The sequence below is a fragment of the Mastigoproctus giganteus genome, chromosome 9, assembly GCF_048544385.1.
Source record: "Mastigoproctus giganteus isolate SK-2022 chromosome 9, ASM4854438v1, whole genome shotgun sequence".
NCBI classification, from domain to species: Eukaryota; Metazoa; Arthropoda; class Arachnida; order Uropygi; family Thelyphonidae; genus Mastigoproctus; species Mastigoproctus giganteus.
The window spans coordinates 148,513,848-148,536,321 of record NC_143583.1 but is presented as its reverse complement, the minus strand read 5'-3'; the positions used below and the strand labels follow the sequence as shown (position 1 = coordinate 148,536,321).

General features: G+C 35.7%; 1 protein-coding gene across 9 annotated transcripts in view; it reads left to right on the top strand.

The window, feature by feature from the left end:
* Positions 1 to 22,474, top strand: part of Gyf (GIGYF family protein Gyf) — a 915,224-nt gene that overhangs the window by 640,752 nt on the left and 251,998 nt on the right. For all 9 annotated transcript variants that reach the window (XM_090381591.1, XM_090381590.1, XM_090381592.1 and 6 more), the window contains one exon: positions 9,163 to 9,248. In XM_090381591.1, coding sequence (XP_090237717.1) covers positions 9,163 to 9,248 — 86 coding nt within the window. The remainder of the gene's footprint in view (positions 1 to 9,162; positions 9,249 to 22,474) is intronic.

Below are 22,474 nucleotides of genomic sequence, written 5' to 3'. Positions count from 1 at the left end.
TAATGGCTGCAGTTTACCTTTTTTTTTTTTTTCCTTCCCAGATTTTGGTAGTCTGGCCTGCCTCAGGCCAGACTTGTAGTGTCCCCTTTTGGCAGGTTGTTGGTAACAAGATGTTAAACCACTCCCCATGGGTTGGCATTACCAGTGGTACTAACAAGTGCTTGCCTGGAATTCTTTACTGTCTGGAGGTCACTACCATAAAACAATAACAATTTGCAAAAACAATTTGCACTTTCCAGCTTATTCAGTTTTTCTGTTAGCCAAATTTATTATAAATGGGTAGTAAACTCGATTGCATTTACGATAATCCCAGAACGGATTTGTGTGGGTTTCTTGCATTATTATGGTGAAATTTGTTTCCCCTTCACTGAATACATTTTCAGAATCTTCTCTTCATTCCTATTTACATATGCAGTACTTTGACAAATGCAAAGTACTGCATATGGGTAGAAGTAACCCCAGAGAAACGTACCAACCGTGTGGTACTACACTTAAGGTGGTAGAAAATGAAAAAGACCTGGGAGTAATTGTGCAGGCAGATATGAAGTTTTCTGAGCAATGCAGACAGCCTGCCAGGGCAGGTCATGGGGTTTTGTCAATGATATATAGGAATTTTGCTAGCAGGGAAAAGGAGGTGATTATCCCTCTGTATAAGGCAATGGTCAGGCCACGCCTTGAGTACTGCATACAGGTCTGGAGGCCTCATTTTAGGAAGGATGTAGATTTACTTGAGTGTGTACAGAGAAGGGCAACAAGATTGGTGAGGGGAATGAATGGATCCTCTTACCAAGAGAGGCTTAAGTTCTGCAAATTGCAGTGGCTGGAGACTAGGCACCTGCGCGGTGATCTGATTGAGATATATAAGGCCTTGAATGGGTTGAGCATGCTGAATTCTGATGTTCACTTGTTCAGATTACGAACCTAAGGGGGCATAAATTCAAATTAAGAAAAGACAGATGTAGAATAGATGTGCGGAAATTTGCCTTTAGCCAGCGGGCGATTAATTGCTGGAACAAACTTCCATCTGTCGTTGTGGAAGTTGATAAGTTGAATAAATGTAAGGAGGAACTGGACAGGCATTTGGAGGGAATGGTGTGATTTTTTTTTTTTTTTTTTTTTTTTTTTTTGTTGGCTGATGCTGCATAAGTTCATACATTTGCTTTCTTGCATCACATGCCACTACTACTACTACTTATTACAATGATGAAGGGAAAGAGACCAATGGAAAAATGCAAGTGCTGGCAGTGCTAGGAAATGAAACAAAATTAATTTAGAAATGAAGATGCAGGACAAAGTTTGTCATCTGTGGAATTAAGTCTCGCTGCTGCAACAATGAGTACTATTTTAAGGGACAGTGTGCATATAAAGGAACATATCAAAAGATATACAGTGATCACAAAACAGGGTTCAGGTGCTATTGAAAATGGAAAAGCTATTAATAATATGGATAGAAAATTACTTGTGCTTAGTGGTTCTTTTATCTGCACATTCCTAATGCATGAAGAGGCATTGCCAACAATCAGATCAAGAGTATTGCTTTCTCTGCTGCCATGATTCTCTAGTATAGAAAATAGTCATCCAGTTAATCTACAAAAGCTTGCTATTATGGCCAAGCCTTAAGTTCTAGTCAATATGTTGATAGTTAAAATCCTCCATTATAAAACATTCTGATTTTCTTGCCCAACCAAGCCTTTTATTCTGTGTTGTTCAGCAATACTTTGTCTGTATTGTTGTTTATTATACTCATCACAGTCATTAGCCCTATAACAACTTATTACTCGTATTATTGTTTTTCCAGTTCTTATGTTACACTAAATCTCAACATTGCACAGGCCGATCACATTGATTAGATGCACTGCTTTAGACTTCATATGCTTCTTAACTAAGAGCATAACTACCCCCCCTACCCCTTATTCTGCCCTCTGTCTTTTTGGCTGTATTGATGTTGGAATTCATTTAAGATGTATACACTTCATGGGCAAAGGGAAAGGATTTTCTTTTCATAAAGTTGACTACAATTGTCACAGACAGTTTGTAAATTTTATTCAGTGGGTTCAATTGATGGTTTTACCAACAACAAAAAAAGAGGGAAGTTCAAAGAAATAATCTAGAAGCTATTAGGCATTTTATAAGAGTTATTATTCATGGTTTTGTCCCAAATTGACATCAATGAACTGATGAAACTCGTGACAGAGAAGAGAATAAAGGATGATTTACTTATGAAAACACTAAGAGCAAGGAGGATGAATTTGTGGTCCACTCTATATGAATGATTAAGGTCCGTAGTCTAATGAAGGACCCTTATAATGTCACTCGGTTGTCTGTCTGTCTTTCTGTGTGTCTGTCTGTCTGTCTGTCTGTCCGTCCGTCCGTCCGTCCGTCCGTCCGTCCGTTCATCCATCTGTCACAACATTGTATCTCTGGAACCACTAAACCTATTGACTTGAAATTTTGCGTGGGATTATATATCATGTGGGCCAACATAATGCCATATTGATTGTTGTTGACAAAAATTTATCTGAGAAATGGGAGGTGATAAAATGTTGTCGACAACCTTATTATACACCGTTGGAAAGAGCTCAGCTAGTAGGTTTAAAATTAAAAATGCCAGACAGGAAAATATGAGTAATTGTGTTCCCCCTCTCTATTTCCATCAGTAATGGAGCTAAAAATTTAAAAATCACATTAGCTATGCATTATTCAATACTTATCAAGGGAAAACTATTCTGATTGAAATCTACCATTTACTTTTGTGTTAAAATTAAAAAAAAATTTTATTGCACTTCGATAGTGCGCTTCTTTTTTACTAAGTAGCTCTCCTTTTGGTGACAAAACGGTTGCTAAATAGTAAGTTAATAATTCTATAAAGGTCATTTATAAATTTTGCAACGAGAAGTATTTTTCAACAATTTTCAAAGCTGGAGTTGTCCTAGCAAGGAAGTACTCAGAGAACCTGTGTTGAGGCAGCGGTGGTGGGGAGGCACCTGCATGGAGTCTTGCATGGCCCTCACCTGCTAGTCACTTTTCCCACCGTTGTCATTCACAACAACTGGAAAGATTCAAATAGACAATGTTTTTGTTAGTTCCTCTTTTAGGACAAGCCGGGGTACCAGAAATTTTTTCAGTTACCATATAGCTGTCTATTTGAGATACTACACCAACGCCCATTTGTGACTATGGACCCTTCATCCTGAGTGCCCAGCACTCAGTAGCTGACCGATTTTTTAAATGTTGATGATCCTCCTCATGTTGCTGATAATCTGAATAGATATTTTGCATCTACGTTCACACAAGGAATTTCTTATGGATGGGGATGCTAGAAGTGTATGAAATTTTAACAGGGCTCTAACCTATTATGTGATAACTGGGAAGAAAGTGTAAGTAAAACTGTTGAAGCTAAAAGTAAACAAGGCACCTTAATTTGCTGAGATGTATCCAATTATATTAAGCAAAGTAGCAAAAAAATATGAAGACCTTTGGCTTATTTTGAGAGCACCATTAGATTCAGGGGAGATTACTATAGACAGGAGATATGCAAATGTCTCCTAGTCACAAGGGGTGGAATTGAAGGGTGTGATGAGTAATCACAGTCCTATTTGATTACTTTTCCTACGAAAAATTGACTCACTGGCAAGACAAGTAATCCAGGACCTTTCCAATAGTCACATCATGGATTTTTTAAGGGATGATCTTGTCTTACCAATCTGAATAGGTACTGTGATACAGTAAAAAATGAACTGGATGCAAAAAAATAATTTTGATATCAACTCCAATTTCAAAAAAAGTTTTTTTTAAACTGTTGTAACATAAAAAAGTGCTGTTTGAATTGGAGAAGTGTGGCATTAGTGACACATTACTGCAATTGATAAAGGGATGGTTGATTGAGAAGACAAAGAATAGTTACCAAGTGCTACTCTTCTTCATCTAATGTTATTTTTGGAATCCTCCAGGGTTTAGTGCTAGGCTTATTGTTTTCAATATTGATGAAAGCATATCATCGGCACCATGCAAAACCACGAATGTGCAAATTTGACACTTTTTACCTAAATGCATTCTTGGGGTTGTTTCAACTCACCCTGCCAAAGACTTGTATTTCAAGGCCAAGTCGTTGAAAATGTTACATGCACTTTTGCTTATCTGTGGAAAAAACACTTCTTATCATGCAGATTCACGAATGTGGCACTTTCGTTAGTTTGGTATAGTATGGTAAATACTGACAGAGCAATTTGCGAAAGTACCACTTTCAGGTTTTTGGCATGTACAGTTGGGTGGGAGGAGGCTAGCCCATGTATACTGTTTCATACATGTTTTTGTTTGTCTCAGTTTGCCAATCAGTATTACTGTTTAGTTGTCCTTTTTAACATCTCATTTTTGCAGTCAAAAGTAAAATTTGGAATAATGAATACAAGAACACAAAAAATTCTTGCTCAGTGTTCCATTTGAACGCTGTGCAAAAATGGAATCTGATTTGGAAGAAGAAGATTGAGATCCCTTGAAATGAAGTTTCGGATGATAATAAAAATTGTGCCCTCCGATGACGATAGTAACTCATCACTTATGACTTCGATGTTCATGTACTTGTTAAAAATTATCCCCAGTTTAAAAACTGTTAGAGACACATATTTTGAGCTAGGCCATTCAGAAATGGAGTGTGACTCAATGCACTCTAAAGTTGAGAGAAAAGCCAAGTATGTACCTGTGTATATCCCTGAGGATGGCCCCAAATAATTAAAGGTGTAAGGTTAAAACCTACACCATTCTGTGTAAATATCATGCAATGAAATGACTTTTGTGATTTTACTTTTCTCACCAGCAACTTAAAGATGCTGTTCCTTGGAGAATAGTCTGCCACCTTGAATTCCAAAAAGGACAGGATGGGCATGTCACAATGTTTTACAAAACAAACTACAAAGATGAATTTATAACAGTAAACCTAAAAACACCTAAAGGAAGATCCAGCAGTGAGCAACCTAACATTCTGAAAATCTATAATGAGGAGCTTTGTGTATCTTGGCACATCTTAATGAAAATGTGCCAAGATTTGAAAATACCAAAGGAGTATCACAAATTCTATTTAAAATTAAAAGCATTAGTAGAAGCAAGGGATATTACCAGCACCGGATTTAAGTGAAGAATCTGAATATGGAGAAGATATTGGAAACTAATTTATACCAACTTGTATGTTATTGTAATTAAACCTGTTATTAATATATTTTTCATTTATTCATACGTTATTCTAACCTCATTTTATTAATAAATTATTCATTTCTGACCAATAAAAATGTGTTCAAAAAAAAATTTTTTTTTTTCACCTTTTCAGTTCTTTATGAATCTGACAAACTTTCAAAACTTCACAACACTAAAACCTCGAAAGTACTTTTTAAGCCCCTACATAATGGCAATCTTAAATTACCACTATGGATTAAAAACAGCATCTTTTGGAAAGTATCAACGATATGAGGCATGTCTAAGTTTCCAGATGATATGAGGGTTGGTGTGGTGCTTAATGACAGTAATCAAGGAATGTGCAGCAACAATATCTAAAAAGGTTAGGCATAGGCAGATTGGCTGAGAAGTGCCAATTGAAGTTTAACATTGGCAAATGTAAGGTATCACATGTGGATGAAAGTAATTCAAGATTAATGTACCAACTGTTCGTTACTACATTCAGATAGTGGAGAGTGAAAAAGACCTGGAGGTAATTGTGTATTTTGGAATGAACTTCTCTGAACAGTTCTGAAGCCACTAGGGTAGCTCATATGGTTTTCTCAATGATATATAGAAATTTTAGCAGAATGGTTAAGAAAGTAATCATTGTTGTGTAAGGCAGTGGTTATGAACCCAGATGCATGTTGAGAACTGCATCTGGGAGCATCATTTAAAAAGGATGTCAATATAAGAATGGATGCAGAGAAAGCAACAAGGTTACTTTGGCAAAGAACTACTATTTTGGTTCTGCAAATCAGAATCTGCAATCCAGGCCCCTGCAAGAACTGGTTGAGGTGCTGCAGCTTTCAATGTATTGAGTAAGCTAAATACTAATGGCATCCCTTCTCTTGCTCAGGCAACACACACAGGAGTGGACAAATTTAAATTGAGGAATGATGGTTGCAGGTAGAGATTTGAATTGTTTTAAACAGAAGCTAGACAACTTCTTACAGGTAATAGAGAGGTGATGTAAGAAGTTTTTTTTTTTTTTTTTTTTTTGATGATTCTATGTAATTTTGATTTCTTGAATCATATACCACTGTTAATACTAAATAATAATAATCTAGTTTATTTAAAAATTTTGTTTCGTCTGGTGAGTTTCTTTTTTACTTGCTCCATTCAATAAAGAGAAAATTGAAATCGCCCATAATAAGACATTCCATGTGCAGGTAGAGACTGTCATAATACTCTTTGCAGTAATCATCCCTCATTTCTTTGTAATGCCACATTTCTATTAGACCTATTAAGTCAGCTAGCATTAATTGTCCTGGAATGGTTGAATTTAGAGTCTTAACCTAGGACATCAAATTCAGTGATATTATTGATTTTAAATACAGTTAAGATCAAGTGTTATTGAATAAATTATACCTTGGAACACACTATGAAATTATTTAAGCATATTTCCCTGTCATTAGCTTTCCATTCATTTGAAACATCCCTATCATTGACAGTGGACTCTTGCAGCACCTTTGCTCAAATCTGTTCCATCTTTACAAAATAGATCCCTTTTATCTACTTGATTGGGGGTACACTTTGGGAAGTTTTCCCCAAAGGCCTTGTAAGATCACTAAGTTAATACACAAGACTTTCAGCATATAGCTCTGGTTATCATAGTTGGGCTGAACTAACTCTATTACCAATCCTTATATGCAGACACATATCCATTCTTACCAAACTCTCAACATTTTTTCATCACGATTTTATATTAATCCAACATTATTTATATGGGAACTAATATGATTAGTTCCCATATAAATAATGCTGCTATCCTTTACCCCCCCCCCTACCTTAAAATATGGCAGTCTGTTGGTAACAGCACTGTAGGTCTAGTCCACCAATCCTTATTGAAAAAACTTTTTCCTATTTTTCTGACAGTGGAATCTCCCAATAAAACTAAATCCTCCTGAACTAGAGTAGTATGCACTGTTCTGTCCAGAACCCTAAATTAGGAAGGAGAGGTCTCACCTGGCAGGTCATTAGGTACTTCAGTCTAAAGAGTCCTCTGTTTTATTTGTTTCTAAGGCATCCACCCATTTCTTCATTGACTCAGTTTCATCTTAGTAATGCAAAAGTTTTAATTTGGGATTGGTACTTCTTTAAATTGTGAACAAAGAATAGAATCATCAGTTGAGCTAGAATTACATGATATATTGACCTTGGATTTCATGTCAGAGATTATACAAGTGATGAACTTGTCTCATTCGTGAAACTGGTAGCATCCCACCCAAGTCATAATATACTTGGATGAAGTATTCAAAGTAAATCTTGTTGTAACTACTATTAAAGTAAGAATTAAACTTTCAAAATATTACAGAATCAATTTAAAAAACTGTTATAGTTATTAAGCAATTACCAAAACTTATTCATCACACCATAAAATTAATTATTCTTATGGTAGATAATTAATTTTATGAAATCTGTTTCCACTTTGTGAAAAAGTGCAATTAGGTTCGATAAATGATTGAATGAATGAATGATTGTTGATTACTGAAAAGTGTTTTATTTATTTATTTATTCTCTTGAATAGTAGAATGGTATATTTAGGTATATTTAATATACCTAATATTGGATTTAGTCATTTAAGTAGTGACTGCATGCATAGAGGTGGGTTTTAAAGCTCACAAATACGACACATAGTCTTCACTTTTCTGTTAATTTGATATTTTGTATAAAAAAATTGACAAAAGTAACTGCTTAAAATCGTTCTTTGGTTTTAATCTAGCAGAGATACTTAATGTTTTCTATGAACAAAATACTGTTTTATAAATGATGTCAGTTCCTTTTTTAATAAATTTTAGTGTTATTTTAATTATAATTCATCAATGAATGCAAGTGATTCAGTAATTAAGTGACAAGCTCCATCTGAAACATTGTTTAACATAGCTCTCAATGTCAAATTTCCCAGTAAATTTAGTCAAACAGTGAAGGAAGCCAAGATACCATCTACCTGGTTCAGTTCACTGACACTAGTTGTGAGATCAAAGTAGCTGAATTCTTTTGGAACCACCTTAAACCATTGTGCTTTTAGTAAGAGTGAAATATCATCAAGACAATCAGTTATGGTTGTATTAAGCACTTCCTGAATTGTGTATTGCTTTCTTATGGTCCTTCAAAGAAATGTGATCCCACAGCATAGTGATTAATACTTTCCATATCCAAGCAGAGATAGTTTGAGGCCTAGAATATCTAACACTCTATACCATCACTTTCTGACTTGACAACTGGCATGTATCTGTCTTAGCTGCTTGAATTATTTAGTATTTTAATTGTATACAAACTTATAATAAACTTGTAAAAATCAAGACTAAACTGGTAGTGTAGTGTTATATGTTAATATGTGGTTGCAGAAAGTAAATTTTTTTTTAGATTACCATCATGTGTTGCATGTAAATGCTATAATTTATAAGAATGGAAATGTTTCTTGGATAGAAGCTAGCAGATTCTCAGCTGATTCCAGTCCTTTGTGCCACAGGGAAGCCAGTCCTCTATTACTGTAGTCACATTTAGTGAATGCTAATACAGGGTGGCCATTACATTTTGAACAATGGATAACAATATTGCTGGAACTCTTCCACAACCTCGCTGATAGGCTGTGAGTCTTACTACAAAAGCACTGCTGAGATCAGCTCATAGTTCTGCCATCAGCATAAGTTGAGATGTGTTTCTTTAAGCACTGCAAATTGAAAATAGATATGTTAAAAGAAAATTGTTTTATTTGTTTACTTGATTGCACATATGTTTCCCTCTTTTAGGATATGTATTATGTATATTCATTTCAAATCAAATAATTTCTTGGACCAATTATGCAACTGAAAGAATTCCTTTCAAGAAATATTAAAATAAGATTTAAATTAAACATTAATAAAATTATTTTGCTCTTGATAATGAATTTATTCTGTTGCTTTTTTATGAATATTCTAATAAAGAAATCTGAAAGTCAAAACTTCATTTCAGCAATTGCGTAGACAGCAGCAACTCTTGCAGCAACAAGCCTTAAGGCAAGCTCAGCAAAATAGAAGTTCCCTTACATGGGCACAAAGGTAAGAGAATACGCTGCTTTCTCTTTACTTGCCACACACACACTTTTTTTTCTTTCTTCATCTTGTTTGAGTGACTAATTTTTTTTTTTTCTTAATTGCCCACCTATCAGAACCATATCACTGTGATTTCTATTTTATTCAGGAAGCCAAGTATCCAAAAAAAAAAAAAAAAAAAAAAAAAGAGATTTCAGTACACAGCAAATGTTTCTTGTAATCAGAAAACAAAGTATTTTTTTTGTTCATCATATTACTCTGCTATAATTAGATGGGATTTAAATTATTCAGTTATTTTCAGAAGTCTGACAGTCGACAAGCAATAAGCAAAAAAAATTAATTTTAATCATCCATAAAAAATAAAACTGTCAGTAAGTAATTTAGTGCTATATACCTGTATAATCAATAAAATCAATGACCGGGACATTATTGTACGTGATCAACTATATAAATTTGTTAATATATTTATTTTTAATTAAATTGAAACATTCATGTATGTTATAGTTTGTATGGATTTTCCACCTTCACTGCTTTGATGATTGTCACAGAAGACACACTAAAAGACAAAACTAACAAATGGTTTCATTTGTGTATAATTACAGCTATAGTGGAATCCCATAAATCTGGCAATATTGAGACTTAATCCTTGCTGTATATATCTTATCATAGAAAGATTTCATATATCATTTCCTCTGGAGTAGCAGAGTAATATTGTGCTTTGAGAACTCCCACTTTCAAATCAGGAAACTTTCCTCAGCATCATTTTTTTAAGCTTCAAGTTTAAAAAAAAAAAACAAAAAACTTTATTAGCAATACAGTGAAATGCTTTGAGCCAAAAATTTGGACACTCACAAACAGTCTGTCAAGGGTACACAGTCTGCCCAAACTGTGGCCCCAAAGCTCAATACACAAATGGAGTGCACTGCAAAAATACCACAATGCTCTAATTGTAAAGGCTAGCATCCAGCCTACTCAAAAGCTTACGAAATCTGGAAGGTAGAAAAAATATCCAAAAATAAAAGATTGAACAAAAGGTTACCTGTCGAGAAGCAAGTTATTCTTCACATGCCAAAACATTCGTATGCTGCAGCAACCCAGAAATATCAGTCAATAGCAACACAAACAGTCACTGTACCTACTATCCATGTCTGTTGCTGGTTTGGCTCGATCTGTACACCCCCTTCTGCACAACACCTATGGAATAACATATGATGAATTGCACTAGCAATACTCCAATAACTGGTCCACCAACTGCTTCTGATAACTTTCCTGAAACTGTAAAGCTGAATGAATCAACCACAACCAAGACAGACCAGTCATCAGGAAACATGGACATTGATGTTGCCACCCTTTTGGATGAGCCAGTCTTAGATCTACATGCTGAAGATGACATGGAGGTTGGACGCTGTACCTTTACAAAAAAAAATAAAATAAAATAATAATTAAATTAGATTGGTACAAGTGGACTGGATACAAAAAAGGGACAAGCATACATAATCTCTAAAATCAAGTAATGGAGAATTGTACAGTGGAACTGTAGAGGTCTACGAAGCAACATATTTGATATTTTTGATCTTACTAAATAATACAATCCAATAAGCATCTGCTTAAAAGAAACCAATCTAACTCCACAGGTTGACTCCAATCATTAAAAACTATATCTATCAATAAGACAGAAACATCACTAACTCAACAAGAGAAGGCATGGCAATTCTTGTCGACAGCAAGGTTCCTGCCAAACGCATCCCACTACTGACCATATTAGAGGCTCTAGCACTATGTATTGATTTGAAATTTATGTTAACAACAGTTTCTGTACATCTTTTCCCAAACAAAGAATGCAGTCTGAAATAGCTAGAGCATCTTATTTTGCAGCTTCCATCTCCTTTCTGCCTACTGGGAAATTTCAATGTACACCATCCTCTGTGGAATACCTCAGATGGATACACGAGGGAAAACTCATTGAAACAATCCTTAATAAGCAGAATCTTACATTATTTAACGCTGGTGCTAATACTTTTATCCACTTTCCCACAGTAACATCTACAGTTATACATCTTTGAATATGCTCAAAAAAAATATGTTCCCAACAATTCAGTGAGAAGTTTTAGACAACCCACCAAACAGTGACCATTACCCAATTATTTGCAAATTGCAAATAAATAGAACCTTGTACACAGACAGTCACATAAAATGGAAATTCTCTAAGGCAAATTGGAACACATTCACTATTGCTATTTCTTTTTGATGATCACATCATCAATAGGCAGCCTAATGATGACTTTCTGATCATATCACAACACAGATAATAACAGCTGCAACCTGTGCTATACTCAAAACCACAGTCAGTCCTCACAGACATGCCAATGGCAGCTGGTGGAATGATGCATGCTGTGATGCTAAAAAGGAGCAGAACAAAGCATTGAATCTGTTCCACAAGTATCCAACAACTGACAGTCTGATCAATTTCAAGAAGCTTAAAGCTAAGTTCACGTTAAATGCGAAAAAAAGCAAAAAATTAAGACTCGTGGATCTGATTTGTTTCCACTATTATCAAGAATACTGAGAGTAGTAAAATTTCAAACAAAATCAAAAAACTGAATGGTAAATCCCTCCTGGTATCTACACCTATTCTAAGATGGAATGGCAAAGATCTTTCCTCTCCAGTGGAAATTGCAAATACCCTGGCAGAAACCTTTGTTCAAATCTCAGCCACATTAGCATATGAGCCAGCCTTTAAACAAGAAAAAGCCAACATAGAAATGTATAAGCTGAACTTCGATACAATAGTGCCTCTTACAAACAACCAACAATTTACAGTTTTTGAGCTAGAATGCTCCATAAACAGATTATCAAACAATGCACCAGGACCTGATGGGATATATTATTTCATTCTTCAGCATCATGACAGGAAAGCTCTGAACTCTCTACTGATATATTTTTAATCCGATTTTCTCAGATGACTGCTCTTTGTCTTTTCAACCAAGTGGGCACCTCCGTAGCCAGATGGGCAGAAGCAGCAGTGCATAGCACACACACACTTCTTGATTAGACCGGGGTTCGATCCCAATGACTACCAAATACAGAGGATGCGGAAAGGTCAGGGAATGACCACCGCATATCCCCCGAGCAATATGGCCTTAGTTGTTAAGTGATTTAAGAAGATATTGCCAATTTTTTTGTACATGACACACATCTGCCAAATGTCTTTTCGGATCCACATTTAACTCTATCTCTCTCTTTCAGGTATGCCTTGGGCATACCTTATTTTGAAACTTTTTAACAGCTGTTTCCAAATTCTAGTGATTGAGGAGAACCTTCATGATTGGTAGTCTGATAATTTTAATTTCCATTATGGATGTTTTGTTAGTCAACACCTTTGATCAGAATAATGGTGTTTAGGATATTGCAAACCATATCTTCCCGAGTCAAAGGTATCGAAAGTCGCCTTTCCTTTCCCTTTCTGCTTGATCACTATGTGGCAGAACTCCTGCCTCCATGTGGCAGAGCCAGAAACCAGGGAGGAAAGCTCTCAAGGGCAAAAAGGAGCAAACATAATGGACTTTAAAATCAGTCATGCGCACCTCAAATATGGCTAAGACCAAGTCCATGAAGAAATTAGCACAAACATGGTAAAAAGACAAAAAAAATCACCTTGTATCAAACCCCTGCACCACAATACTTTATTGTTCGCTCTACAGGTGAGAAATCCAAAAGGAAATTATCTCCTTTCCTGATATAAAAATGCTTGAAAAACATAGCTGGAACACATGATGTATTTAAAAGGTTGAAATTAGGCAGCTTACTTGTTGAAACAGCCAGTCTGAAAGAGTCAGAACAGCTAATCAAGATGGCAACTTTTGGTGGGATTAAGGTAACACTCCATTCTACTTTAAATATCTTGACTGGAGTTGTCTTGGCATGAGATCTCCTCAGTGTATAAAGCAAGAAATGAAAGACCAAGGAGTCATTCATTTGGAAAAGGATAATGACAAAAAGTCATTATCCTTTTCCACATGAATGAAAAGTCAGCCCAGCAGTTTAGATCTGTGGATTGAATGAACCTTTAGCTGTTGGTGTAGGTATTCAATTATCCAACCTTTCAAGCTGTGGGGCTCTTGGAGGTAAAGAATTTTCACTTGTTTTACATCTATTTTAATTTTTATTTGAATAGTTGGTTATTTTTTATTTTATTTGATTAATTGGTTAATTTTTAATTAGTTGGTTAATTTTATTTGATTATTTTTTATTTGGCTCATCGAGCATTCAATTGAATACCAAAAATTGATATAATATATTATATTTTTATTATGATCCCTATCCATAGGGATTCCTAGATTTAGATTGTTCCATTGCTTCTGTGTGAACTGGACATTTGCTCTCCTGGAATGAGAGCATGCCAATACTTCTTATTCTTACAATTTGCTCATTTTGGCACACCCTAAAACAAATGTCAAAACCCATTCTGAGAATAAAAATAAAATATTGTGGAACCACAGTAAACACATAATCAGTGAGACATCAGCTATTGTGAATCCCAAAAGACTGACCACATATGCCTCTACGACTGAGAAAGAATGATTATTATTAGTGGTATTGTTAACATCTTGTTCCTTTGTTACAGAGTCATTGTAGCTAATATTAGATTGATCAGACAGGATTTTGCCCCCTCAAAACAAACTCATGCTGTGATTTCATTTAATTCCCTTCCTGTTATGTGATGATTCTGCAATACTTCTTTTATCACTGATTCTAAATTTATTTTCCATGGAACAGAATTCAAGTTACACATCTATAGTTTAACACATCACCCTTTGATCCCTCTTTGCGAATAGGGGTGAGACATTTGCTCACTTCCAATCTATGGGACTATCCCTGAATCCAAAGGGGATTCTGATAATTATGGAAAAGGTTTCCTTTTCCATAATTATGAGACATCTGTTTTCCTTCTGGGGTTGAAAGATATATTCTTTCAACCCCAGATGCCTTATTTACTTTAAGCTTCAGCAATTTCTCTTCCACTTTCTTCTCAGTTTATTGTAAAATCATTTAGCTCCCATAGAACTTTGCCTGCTTATGGTGTTCTCATCCCAAAAAAAACTTTTTTTCATATGAATGAAGATTTATTTAGTTTGTCAGCAACATGAACAGGATCATCAATAGCTAATCTGTTCATATATAGTGGGCCAACATTCATCCCTTTCCTTCTAGTGCTAACATAAACAAAAATACTTTGCTACTTTTCTCTGCATTCATAGCCAAGTAACTCTCAAATTTGCCTTTAGTGACCTGGTTGCCAACCAGTTTGTACTTACTGTAAGTTTCCATGTCCTGTGCTAATTTATAATTATTGCATGCATTTTCCTTCTCTACCACCAGTCTTATCAGGCCATCTGACATCCATTTAGGTTTAAACCTTGACCAGTATCCCTTTGTTGGTGATAAAAGCCTAGTAGTTTCTTTGACTACTTTCCTGAATGCTTCCCACTTAGATTTTACATTTGGTAACATTATCAGTTGTTCCCACCAAAAGGAATTTAAAAACTGTATGACCACTGCATTTTCCTTTATGAAAGAAAGATCTTCTCCCACTTACATTTACAGTAAATATAGTGGACTTCCTATAATTTTTTTTTAGTTATTTCAGGTTTGAGATAGTATTCCATTGTATTTAATTTTATCTTTTGTTATCTGTTGTATTTTAAAGTGTTTTTAATTTATCAGCCTTTCTGAGTCATATAGAAGCATACATGGTCAGTGGTAAGCAGACTAGGGACTGCTGTTCGACCGAATGCATATGAGATGCTGACTGTAAAGTCGTTAGAGGTAGAAGACATGGCTGCTGATTTCCCCCTCCCTCATTACAGACAAAAACCATATTATATGGCTATTTGACCATTATTAATTCACAGAAGCTCATAACTCACTGTCCAAGTAAATCACCGTGGTATCTAAAAACTTCCTTTTGTGTTAGTAAAAAAGGCCTACGTGCTCTGGATTCATTACGAAAATTTATTTTGTTTCTCAGAGCAAACTAAACATAATTACAATTAATAAGCTTTCGGCTGGGAGGCAGCCTTCTTCAGATTGAATACAGTAATACCCCGAAGTTACGCGATAGGTGGGTCCGACGAAAATCGCGTAAGTCGAATTCGCGTAAGTCGGGGTACAACTTTGCATATAAATACATATAAATTTTGCTTAATTGGGACCAAGGACTAACAAAAACACTAGTTTAGAAGAAAAATATTAATAAAATTGCAGTTCTTTATACATATTAATACAAAATATGTATTAAAAAAACAAATGACTTACGTTAAAAAGTTATTTCGATGTCGATGGCTTCATAAAATCTAACAAATTCGTCTGACGACACAGTGCGTTCTTTTTTTCACGCAGAATTTCTTCGTAGCAAGCTAATAATTTTTTTATTCCTTGCTTTGTAGCTATAACGCGTTCTTCGTTGGAGTCTATGTTTTCTAAAATTTATAAGCCCTTTACAATTGAGCCCTTTTCAATTTTCAACCTGTCAAGTTTGCAGTTGTCATGTGCATTCGCCGTTGCTTCATTTAGGCCTGTAGCACGTGCAATATCACGTGGTCTTTCATTTCGCTCAAAGCGTTTCACAATTTCATATTTTTTCTCTATCGACAGAGGCGGACTGGCCATAAGCCTTACCGGGGCCAGTGTGATTTTGGCCATAAACCATAGTATGAGGCCACTATAAATTTTCCCGGGTAAGAATTTTTGACTCAGTCCGCCTCTGTTTATCGATAATTGCTTTTCTTTTTCTCTCTGAATCTGCAGTGTCTTCACCAGGACGCTTCCTTTTCACCTTTTAATTAAGTATTTTACTCATTTTTAGGGAATAAAGCGCAATTACAAAACGAGGAGGCACGCTTGATACGCATAAACAAAGCTGCGGGCATGTAGCAACTGAATAAACAACACCATAAAGGCAGAGATACACTATTAACACCTCACATTTCTAGGGGTTACTACCATAAAACAATAAAAATCCAGTTGCGTTTCTGCTAGTGAAATCTGTTATAAACTGGTAGTAAACTCGATCTAATTGCATTTGCGATTATACCGATAGCTGGAATTGTGTTGGTTTTTACGTTATTATGGTGAAATGTGTTTTTCCCTTCACTGATATAAAAAACATAAAAGCAGCAAAGTTGAATTTTGTTCATCTTTCGCTCTCATTCTCCGCCGTCGCACCGTATATCGATAACATATGAAAAACGACCTTGTCATCGACCATGTCATCGACCCACACCGCGATGTCGTGGTTGTGGACAGGTCCCACCATTACCTAAAGCGCACCTGGTTGGAATCATTAAATATAAAATGCGCGGATGCCTCTTTAAACAGGAACAGTGGTTTCCAAGTTAACCCCATCACAGAGGCAGTAATTCTATCCATAGACAAACACTGGCCACGTCACCGCCATATGTCACAGCCACAAACATCAACAAACAATTAACCACGCGCACCATCCTGGCAGTGCACATCTCTATTCCAACTGCCATTCATGTACAGTAATACCCCGACTTACGCGAACTCGGAGTTACGCGGTTCTTGATTTTTTTCGTTTCTCCGAGTTCGCGTAAGTCGGGGTATTACTGTACATGAATGGCAGTTGGAATAGAGATGTGCACTGCCAGGATGGTGCGCGTGGTTAATTGTTTGTTGATGTTTGTGGCTGTGACATATGGCGGTGACGTGGCCAGTGTTTGTCTATGGATAGAATTACTGCCTCTGTGATGGGGTTAACTTGGAAACCACTGTTCCTGTTTAAAGAGGCATCCGTGCATTTTATATTTAATGATTCCAACCAGGTGCGCTTTAGGTAATGGTGGGACCTGTCCACAACCACGACATCGCGGTGTGGGTCGATGTCGTGGCGGGTTGTCCAGACATGCTCGGCGATAGCTGAGTGTTCTACATCTGCCAAACGGATCGCCCTTTTATGTTCTGAGAGACGTTTCTCGAATCGACGTCCAGTCTCTCCAAAGTAGCAGCTAGTGCAGTCACAGCAAGAGATGCAATAGACCAAACCGCTCTGTAGAAGAGTGGGGACGGGTGTTTTTATGTTGGAGATAAGAGAACGCAGTTTCTTCCCTGGGAGTTGGATGCATTTTATCCCATATGATTTTAGGATTCTACCGATCTGTTGTGACAGGTTGGGGTAGTATGGGATTAATGCCCTCGTGGATGACTCGTCACTGTTGGCGTTGCTGTTGGTCATCACGTTGTCGCGTGCCTGTAGATCACACCTGTCAAGGACGTCGATGGGATAGCCACACTTCGTAAGGTCTACTTTGGCTCTGGTGATCTCTTTGCGTCTCTCATCTGCGGAGCTGGAGTGTGTCCAGGCGCGAGTGAGCAAGGTTCGGGCAGTGGAGAGGAGGTGGCCCCGCGTATGTGCTGACCGGAAGTTGGTAAATTGGCCAGCACACATAGGTTTGCGATAAACTGTCGTCTTCAAGCATGTGTCTTCGCACCGGACAAGTGTATCTAGGTATGGTATAGAGTTGTTCGACTCCAGCTCAATCATAAACTTTATGAAGGGCGATAGTGAGTTGAGGTGGGTTCCTTTTGTGTTATTTTTCTACATGAAGTGAATGTCGACATTTGGTATAGCATTTGCCTAGGTGTGCAGAATTCTTGCCCTCATTCCTGCTGGATTTTCACCACCCTTTGCAGGGTTTTTCTATGTAGATGGTCTTTCTCAAGTGAGTATCAGATGTGTCTGGTTAATTTAATTTTCTTACATATTGTCTGTTTTATTTGCTTACAGTTTTTGCAGATAGTAGCAAATGTCCATGTGGTAGAACAGTGATAATTTACTTTGGTAAACTTTAATTGATTAGACCATGTATAGTTTCATGCTTTTGATTATTAACGATTAATCATATTAATAATGAGTATGTAAAATACAACTACAAGGAGCCCTGCCATATTCTCAAAGCAGTGAGTTTCTTGATGTCCTTATCTTACCTCATATAAAATATTTAAAGTGAGTATTATTATTATTTTAACTATAGATCATTATGGTCTGAAAGTTTTCCTGTATCCATTCCTTTAGTGGCTATGGAAAAGTTTTCCAAGGTAAATTATCAAGCTTGCAGTAAGGAGATCATCAAAATGAAACTATTCCCTATATCACATTCTAAAAATAATAATGAAACTTCACATTTTCCAAGTTTATGTGGCATAGTTTAAATATTTAAAAGTAGTTGTTTCATAATTATATAAATGTTATCTCCAATTATTATATATGACCACATTAATTAGAGTTTACAGCAGTAGAAAAGTAGTGGTACTCAGTGAAGTATAATACTTTGTAGTAATTTCTATTTTTTATTTTTTTTTTATGACCACCTTAATTAGTTTACAGCAGTAGCAAAAGTAGTGATCCTCAGTGAAGTATAATACTTTTTAGTAATTTCTACTTTTTTTTATTTTTTTTCTTTAAACAAAATTTCAAAAAGTGCCAGATTTATGAGATTTTGCTGTACATGCCTTTGACCAGAATAAACTGTACTGAGGTATTATTGTTTACTTTGTTGATTGAATTGAGGGTATAATTAGTATTAGGCTTTGGATTGTTTGGGACATTTCTTTGATTTTCCTTAGGTCTCAACTGAATTTATTTTGTTTGTGATACCCATTTTGAAGGGGGAAGTTCTTTTGTATTCATTTCAGGACTCTTGTTTTAAAGATTTTGATCTGGTTTCTGTCTATCACTGAAGAACCAAGCAAATAAAGTGCTTTGTTTTTTTCTTTTCCTAAATACTTAATTGGATCAAAGACAACTTAGAGGGCAACATTCCATTCAAAAATTTGTTAATGTCTTTACGTAACTCTTCTGTATTTTTTGGTATTTTTAAAAGTTGAGAATCAATGCTCTTTTTAAGGCAGAACCCCCCCCCCCCCCAAGTTTTCAGCAAATAAAAAATTTTGTAATTAAACCATATCAAATTTGAAAAAGATGTAGGGTGTAGCCTATTTACAGTATCTTATGTAATGCATGAAATGTTTTTTTTTTTTTTTTTTGAAAAGCTATTACATTTATAAGTTTTAAATTTTTAAAGTAGAATTAGATCATGTAAGAGATTTGATGAAGGCATTTTTCCATGAGAAGTATTTTTATTAGTTTATTGGTATGAAAATGACAATAGGACCCCAAACAATCCTGGTAACTAAACTATAATTGGTTGTACTTCAGATTTCACCATCAAAATCCATCCTTTAAATTTTTGGAGTTGAGTTCTGTAACTGGGCTATGGGAGACCAAGCTGAATAAATTTACCACTGGATTATTTTGGAGGAGTTCTATAACGTCTCCCATGGTGAAGTCATAGAACTCCTCCAAAATAATCCAAAAATCCAGGCCTGAAGATTGATATTGAAATCTGAAATGTATAAAAAAATATTAGCTGCATAATAATAATAATAATAATTATTATTATTATTATTATTAATCATATGGTGCGAAGAAGCCCAGGGCTTATGCTGCACCAGCCAAAACAAAAAAAATTGAGTTACCCTGATGCGTGCGTGCGTGCGTGCGCGCGCGCACACACACACACACACACACACACAGAAGTAGAAGAGGAATCGCCAAGAAAGAGAAGAATGATGATTTATGACCCAAGGTCCTGAACTGGATGTCATCATTCTTCTCTTTCTTGGTGATTCCTTTCTCTCTCTCTCTTGAGGAGTCCTGTAACTGGGCTATGGGGGACCAAGCTGAATAAATTTAGCACTGGATTATTTTGGAGGAGTTCTATGACATCACCATGGGAGACCAAAGAATAAATTTACCACTGAAAAGTGGTAAATTTATTCTTTGGTCTCTCTCTCTGTGTCAGGGTAACTTTTTTTTTTTTTTTTTGCTGGTGCAGCATAAGCCTCTGGCTTCCTTGCACCATATGGCTAATAATAATAATATAGCTAATTTATAATGCTTAAAATACTTAATGTGGAAGAGAATTTATTAAATTTTTTTCTTAGTAGTACTCAGCATAACGTCCTTCTCAAGTTTAATTAAGTCATTCAGAAACTCAATTATCTGGTTAATGTTTTCCTTCTCTTTTAATAATTAAATTTCAGAAAAGAAGGAAAGAATGAAACATTTAAAAGTGAATGATGAAGAATGACGAGAACGCACTAAAGCTACATTTTATTTACATACATCACTTTGATGTTTAACTGTTATGACTTTCTATAATATTTCACGAAGCGGAGACTGGATATTGATAGAATGAAATTTGCTGGCAGAGGTTACCATTAGGGTGGGAAGGAATATATGTATCATTGGGTGTATGTGGAAGTGTCAGAGGACATTTTCATTTGCTAGATTTCAGATGTCTGGTATAATATAGAGATAGTGTATTTCTGGAATTAGCTTCTGACATAATTTTTAATAAGGATTGACAATCAATGAGAATTGTCAGAACAGAAGCAACATTGTGTTGACATGTGATGGTAGATAATATTTAGAGCGCAGAGAGTTTGGATTTTTAAACATCATTTAGATGTGCATATATCAGTCAGTAGGATTACGAGTTATAACTGGATTCTGGATATTGTAGTTCCTTGCATTGCATAGTCTGTGTGATTGTTATACTGCAGATTCTCATTTGTGGTTCCTTATGCTGCATTGGGTGCACCAACGTTGACTGGGATACATGTTCAAAGTTTAAATAGTTTTGACAGTACAACTTTGGGCAGTCCCTTTTGCTGCAGATGGAAACAGTATATCACTTGTACTTTGAAAACAAATTCTAGAATTTGACATCTTATCTCTAAGTATTGTATTCCAGAAGTAGACCTAGTCATCACAAGAAGCTCCACAGAATTTAAAATCAGTAGGTGAGGTTAATGATGCATTAACTACAAAAGTTGGCGGGGATTGCTTCTAATACAACAAGAAAAATAAAATAATAATAATAATAATGTGCATTTAAAAAGCTGAGACACTGTCAGTATATATTTTGTATAAGTGAACAGTCAAGTGGTATTTGAGAGAAAAGCTTCCATTTAAACACAATTTCTCTGATAACTGGCGAATATCATATTACATTGGAATTAACTAACCATTTGCAGTATAATGATTGAGTACTTGGGCCTGTGCAACATTGAGTCAATTCATTGACATATATTAGCTGGAACTTGTGAATTGATCACTCACACGGAAGGAAGACAGTTTGGATTTATTGGAAGACTATTTTCTACAGCACCACAAGTCAGAGAGGCAACAAGAAAGCAATACTTTCATCTTTTGATCAGCAGCATCTCTTCATGCATTAAGAATCTGCAGATAAAAGAACCACTAAGTAAGCAGCATTAATCAGAGTGTATTGATGTGGGATTTATTTAAAGATGTAACCAATATCAGGAGCAAAGAGAATGGCTTTTACTTCCGTATAGGTGACTATGATGGTATCAAATAGTTATTAAAATATCGTCAGTGAGAATAGTTAATGACACCAACAGCAAATTCTAAATGGGAAGAATTTAGGGAAGTAATCATAGATGCAACTAGGCTTTTTATACCAACTAAGAGATACCATTTGAATTTTAGACTTAAATTCATGTAAGCTGATCTGATGAGCCTAGTAGCAATGAAGGAAAATACATGAAATGCTTATAAATTATCAGGAAATACAGAAACCTACCATAGGTATAAGCTAGTCTGCAATCAAGTCAAAAAGTGGGTAGGCAGATGAAGATAGATAAGTCTTTCTGTAAAGAAAAGTAATAGTTGTTTATTTTTATAAATTTTAGAAGGTAGGCCTGACTAGCTGAGTGGTCAGGAGCCTGAGTGAAGCAGCACATGCTCTTGAGTGGACCAGGGTTCAAGCCTGTGACTACTAAATACTATTAACATTTGTATTGATTGATTTATTGTAAACACATGACCTGGTGGTCATGCCGGAGTATAAAAAAGAAAAGAATTAATCACATTAACATGCAAGGTATGAATGGTATAATATTTAATTCAACTCACTTTGATGACAAACTGTATAGATATGCTGTCTGTATTCACACTTGAGGATATTTTGTGAAGGGGATGCCAGAGGTATATCTAATTACAGGCAGCTAAGGGATTTTATGATAAATAACTAAGGGAAATTGGAAGAGAAATTGTTGAAGGTAAATATATGGCACCTGTGATGGTTGGGATCTATCCAGTTATATTGAGAGAGGCAACAAAA